The sequence below is a fragment of the Drosophila guanche genome, unplaced genomic scaffold, assembly GCF_900245975.1.
Source record: "Drosophila guanche unplaced genomic scaffold, DGUA_6, whole genome shotgun sequence".
NCBI classification, from domain to species: Eukaryota; Metazoa; Arthropoda; class Insecta; order Diptera; family Drosophilidae; genus Drosophila; species Drosophila guanche.
This window is the reverse complement of record NW_022995743.1, coordinates 17,299,587-17,305,652: the sequence shown is the minus strand read 5'-3', so window position 1 is coordinate 17,305,652 and position 6,066 is coordinate 17,299,587. Positions and strand designations below refer to the sequence as shown.

The 6,066-nt window shown below is 42.8% G+C and overlaps 1 protein-coding gene across 1 annotated transcript; it reads left to right on the top strand.

Annotated features, from left to right (window-relative positions):
• The first annotated feature begins 1,962 nt into the window (after nucleotides 1–1,962).
• LOC117588088 (polypeptide N-acetylgalactosaminyltransferase 1) lies at nucleotides 1,963–5,450 on the top strand. The gene is made up of 3 exons (XM_034279161.1): nucleotides 1,963–3,020; nucleotides 3,575–4,096; nucleotides 4,155–5,450. The coding sequence occupies exons 1-3, from the start codon at nucleotides 2,371–2,373 to the stop codon at nucleotides 4,774–4,776; spliced, it is 1,794 nt and encodes a 597-aa protein (XP_034135052.1). The 5' UTR covers nucleotides 1,963–2,370; the 3' UTR covers nucleotides 4,777–5,450.
• Nucleotides 5,451–6,066: the final 616 nt, after the last annotated feature.

Sequence of the window (6,066 nt, the reverse complement as noted above, 5' to 3'; positions counted from 1 at the left end):
TATCAAAGTGAAAAAAGAATATTTCTATCTTCTGTCGACAGAAACACATGTGCAAACACACACATACTCAAAAAATGTATAATTTATAATCATTAATTCTAATATTTCAATATTATTCTCGGTACTCATTTAACCAATTTATTAGCAGATAAAACACATGTTTAATGCATTTCAGTCAACATTTTGGGCATCTGAGTACTAGGCTTTAAACTAAATTGGGAAGCCAATAAAAATAAGTCATTAAAACTAGCCAATCTGTGAAGAATTGATTGATAAGTCGGATAAAATTATAGTTTTAGCGCGGAGACTCCTAACTAGCTAGTTTTATCAAATAGAACATCAAATTCGAGGAAATGGGTGAAGAATACGTTTTATGTAAGTGTGAACGTATATTATATTTGGTATATCTCTGTGGGATTTCGGTGCTCATATTGAAACCAAAAAATGTGGAGAGATAAGAGAGGATCTTGCTGACCTAATCCTCTCTTTGGCATGTGATGGCAAGGTATGGCAAGCAGGTAAAAAAGGTCGAGCTTTTGTAAGGCTCCCACCTTTTTCGCACCGGTTGAAAGGATCCCTAATGGTGCAATGGATCCCTGACCGTTTAGGCACAGGAGAGGATTTCCCTGGAGAATTTCCATCACTGAAATTTTTGTGACGTATTTACCTGTTGTCAACACCTTAGTTTTTGATACAAATTTCGCAGCATAAAAGCTCACTTGCTTTGTTAAGGGAATTTGAAAGGTATCTTCCTTTGCTAATGAACAACTAAATATAAAATAAAATATATATTAATATTTGACTATACATTTGTACACTGATATGGTATTTATTTATTTATGTATTTTCAATTAAGAATTAACTGCCAATTATGGACAGCGGTACGAATCAATGTAATATGCGTGTACTTGAGCGGCAGCGCCGCGGCAGAGCCTTGTCCTATGCAAGATAGATAATAAATAATATTTTTTTTTGAGGTTTTAAGTTACCGCTCTACCCTTGGGTAGAGGGGAATTATTTGGCCGCCCGCCTTTACAAGGGGGAAATCGCCACGTCGAAATATGTAACTTGTTACAGTTTTGCTCAAATACTTACCTGCCGTAGAGGTTATGTTCCCCACGTGCTGTCTCGTCACAGATCGCGGCAATACTTATAATAAATAATAGATGGAGGGAACTGTAAAATCTATCTGTCCCAAAAGCGACGGTGTAAAGAGGTCCACTAATTTTAGCCAATATCGGTATGGTGGTAATAGTCTGTCAGAGTCCCAGTTCAGATTTCTAAGGGCTAATATTTAAAATTGTTATTGAGCGGATTCAGAAAGTGTTACTTATTGTATTGAGGACTACACACACAAGAACAATACTCCAATATCGGGCGGATATATCGGAGTTTAGCATCAATTATGTTGTGAAGATAGAAGAACTGCCACCCAAAGCACTACGAGCACACTATAATATTTACATAATTGCTTGTTCCCTCTCCCTTTCAGAAAAACAATAGAATTTCTTTATCGCTTTTGTTGTGCGCGCAATTTTTCACATTTTTCAATATTATCAGTTAATATACATGTTTTTTTTAATAATTTACATAAATTTACATACTGAAGACAAAGCTCCCGTGCTTCCAGAGAGAGTGATTTGAATAGAAAATTCAAATACAAATTCGTAAAATACAAGGTCATAAGGTATATAATCCAATAAAAAAGAAAATGTGTAATAAACAAAATTGATTTTTCAATTGAATTAAATTATTTGTTCAGTAGTGAATGAATTTGCAAGCTAGTAATATCAAATAGAACATCAAAGTCGAGGAATATGATTCAATTTACGGTATATTTACGGTATATTTTGAAAATGCAAAAGTATATTTCGGTAAATTTTCGAGGCCCCGACGGTATATTTCATCGATAAATCCGCGGTCACACTGAAGCAACAGTTTTACAATAAATAATAATAATATAATTATGTTTATATGGCCGGAGAGACGTCGGGGGTCGGTCGCGCTTAGAATTAATATTTCCATTTAGTCTAGTTTAAGTCACTGAAGCGGGTGGGCGGCGCTATTCAATCAGCGCTGGTGCCAGAAACGAGTAAAAACTGGAATTCATATTCGCATTCGCGCATAGCCATTCAGAGCTAGTGAAAAAAAAAGAAAAAACATATGCATACCCAATGCCTGTGTGCCGTGTGTACGACTCGACTCCGTGACAAATGAAGCTACTAGTGTAGGAGAGAAAAATTAGCCAGAGACGAGGAAGACGTAATCCACAGCCACGTCTGCGTCTGTGGCGTTGCAATTGAAAGTGACCAGACCAGTGCTACCTCAACCAGAAAGCAACACCCGCCAACCACCACAAAAGCAACCAGAATGCTGCCTCGGTTTCGTTCCTTCTATGGCAAACTAATCATATTCATATTGGTTGCCCTGTGCTTCATCCTGTACAGCAAGGTGCAGCAGCCAAGCGGCGATGAAGGGCCTCCTGCTCGAGCAGCCGCCCTCAGGGGCCACGCTCGAGACAGATACAGTGCGTACGGCGAGAGCGAAAACGAAATCGCCCGACCCGCTACAGTGTCCCCCTATGAGCAAAGCATCCAGCTGGACCTAGAAAAACAGAAGGTGGGCCTTGGCGACCAGGGCGCGTCAGTGCACCTGTCTGGCAAGGCCAAGGAGCGCGGGGACGCCATCTACAAGAAGATCGCTCTAAACGAGGAACTGAGTGAGCAGTTATCCTACAACCGCAGCGTGGGCGACCACCGCAATCCCTTGTGTCTGGCTCAACACTTCGATGCCAGTACTCTGCCCAGTGCCAGCGTGATCGTAATTTTCTACAACGAACCTTACTCCGTACTGCTGCGGACCGTGCACAGCACTCTAATAACGTGCACTGAGCAGGCCTTGAAGGAAATCATCCTTGTGGACGATGGCAGTGACAATCCCGAACTGGGGGGAAAGCTGGACTACTACATTCGCACGCGCACTCCCCCCGGCAAGGTGACGGTGCTGCGCCTAAAGAATCGGTGAGTGGCGTATCTGAGCGGAGCGGAGAAAGGCCGTGAATCCATTTTTGAAATTGTCTTTTGGCTAGGAAAGTTCGGGCATTCAGCTATCGAATCGCCCGTGGCTTGCCATCATTTGAATAACTAGTTTGTGGCCCATTGCCGTGTCAGACTCACTGGGCTGAAGCATCTTCTTTGGAAGGCAGCATAATGTCAGAACCGACAAAAGCTCAAATAACACAAGACACAGAAAGAGAAGAAACGAAACGAAACGGCAACCGTAAAACCAGTTCGTCAAGTTACGAATATTTGAGTTTTTTTGGGCTTGACTTTTTGTAACTCTCCATCGGTATCTGCGTGCATTACACTGTCCCACAAGAGAGCTCGGGGTAGATGCCCCTGAGCTTTGTCTGCCCGAAGTTTGTCTTGGCCATGTTGGCGTGTGCTGGCATGCCGCTTGGCGAAGATTGGAAGGTTGCTCGATGACCCAATAAATGTTGTTCTTCTTTAGCTTAGCACAGTTCATAAAAATGCACATCGATTGGCTAAAGAAAGTTTTGGTATTTCCCGTTTAGATTGGGACTGATACGCGCCCGTTTGGCCGGAGCCAGAATTGCCACAGGAGATGTGCTCATCTTTCTCGATGCACACTGCGAGGGCAACGTGGGCTGGTGTGAGCCGCTGCTGCACCGGATCAAGGAGTCGCGCACGAGCGTCTTGGTACCCATCATCGATGTGATCGATGCCAATGACTTTCAGTACAGCACCAACGGCTACAAGTCCTTCCAAGTGGGCGGATTCCAGTGGAACGGTCACTTCGATTGGATTAATCTGCCAGAGCGGGAGAAGCAGCGACAACGACGGGAATGTAAACAGGAGCGGGAAATCTGCCCAGCCTACAGTCCGACCATGGCCGGCGGTCTGTTTGCCATGGATCGGCGTTACTTCTGGGAGGTGGGCAGCTATGACGAGCAAATGGACGGCTGGGGAGGTGAGAACCTGGAAATGTCGTTCAGGATCTGGCAGTGCGGCGGCACCATTGAGACGATTCCCTGCTCCCGAGTGGGACACATCTTCCGCGACTTCCATCCTTACAAGTAGGTCACAATATTTAGCCCCTGGCTTGTAAACAAATTTAATTTAATTCCATTGCAGATTCCCTAATGATCGTGACACGCACGGCATTAATACGGCCCGCATGGCCTTGGTGTGGATGGATGAGTTCATCAATATATTCTTTCTCAACCGGCCCGATCTCAAGTTCCATGCGGACATCGGGGATGTCACCCACCGAGTGATGCTTCGGAAGAAGCTGCGCTGCAAAAGCTTCGAGTGGTACCTGAAGAACATCTACCCGGAGAAGTTTGTGCCCAACGCAAAAGTTGTGGGTTGGGGCAAGGTAAAAGCTGTCAGTACCAACTTGTGCCTTGATGACTTGCTACAGAACAACGAGAAGCCCTACAACGTAGGCCTCTATCCATGCGGAAAGGTCCTGCAGAAGTCGCAGCTCTTCTCGTTGACCAACTCACAGGTGCTGCGAAACGAGCTCAGCTGCGCAACCGTCCAGCATAGCGACTCACCACCATACCGGGTGGTGATGGTGCCCTGCATGGAGAACGACGAATATAACGAGCAGTGGAAATTGGAGAACCAGCATCTGATACACAGCAACACGGCCATGTGCCTTGACCACAAGGGCCTCAAGACCGTGGACGATGCCCAAATGGCGCCATGCGACTCCAACAGCGAAACGCAACGTTGGACCATCGAACACTGAAGCGACACTGAGAAGACAGGGATTGCGATGGGGACGGGATGGAAGGGACCAAACCAACTGAGAGAAACTGACTAACGCTGACTGCGCAGCATATTAGTGCAACATCTTGTAAATACATAACCGAATTCTAGAATTACATATATATTTTCTATACGCTGTATACTCTGAACGTGTATACCAGCATTGACCATTGGGATCGGTAGCTAAAGCAAATCGAAACATCTTTAAACAAATCAAAACCAGCGGCGAATCAAACACAAACAAGTCAACTTAGAAAGCTAATAAGATGAATAACAATTACCTGTGTGTTGTGTATTTTGTGTGTATAAATATAATTAGAGCAAGTTGTAAAATATAACGTCGGTACATCCTACGAGTATGTACATAAATGCTTCACCGATAATTATAATCGCAATGTGATCACGTAACCATGAAAGCGATGCGATGCGATGCGATACATGAGCAAAGTGTGTAACAAATGCATTCCACGGATTTAAAGGGAACGGAACGGAAGGAAGAAGGGGAATCAACCGCTTTCATCGAAAGTCTACTCGAATAACCAACTATGTAAACTGTAAACTAAAAGTGTTATAAGCATTTATCTACTAATATACCTTTTTTGCCATTTGTTTTCATAAATAAAAAACTTCCAAGTGGAAGACACACATCTTTAACGTTTGACCTTGTTGCCGTAAGCACACAGGTCAAAGGGGTTGATTAGCTGGACTACATGGAAATGCAACCAGTTAATAGCACCAGAGGCCAGAGGTCCAACGAGTTCAAGGCTACCTGTGTGTTTCCCAAACATCAACAAGATGGGAACGGAATGGAACAGCTGTGACAGCATTAAGAAATAAAGTCAATTTGAATGCAAGATATTCATTGCATGTTTGTATATTTGTATTTATAAGTAGATATACATAAGTACATATTCATATTCTCGTATTTGTATTTTGTGTTTGTTTTATTTTTTGCTGAAATTGTTCAAATTTGCTGACTTCTCGTGTGTTTTTTTTTTAAATACTTAAATTGGAGTAAAACAATTGCAATTACAGAAAATGTATCGTATTTTTGTGGTTTTTTGCTGCTGCGGACTACTATTTACTTTTTTTTGTTCTTTTTTAACACACACTATTACACCTACTAGTGGAGAGTGTGAACTTAATGTTGATTATCCCATCCTTACATACAAAACGAACTAAACAAATGCATCATCAAAAAATGGGCTTTAGCCCCGTTCTTTCTTTGTGTAGTATGATAAAAGCAATTGTTAGAATATGCCTGAACTCT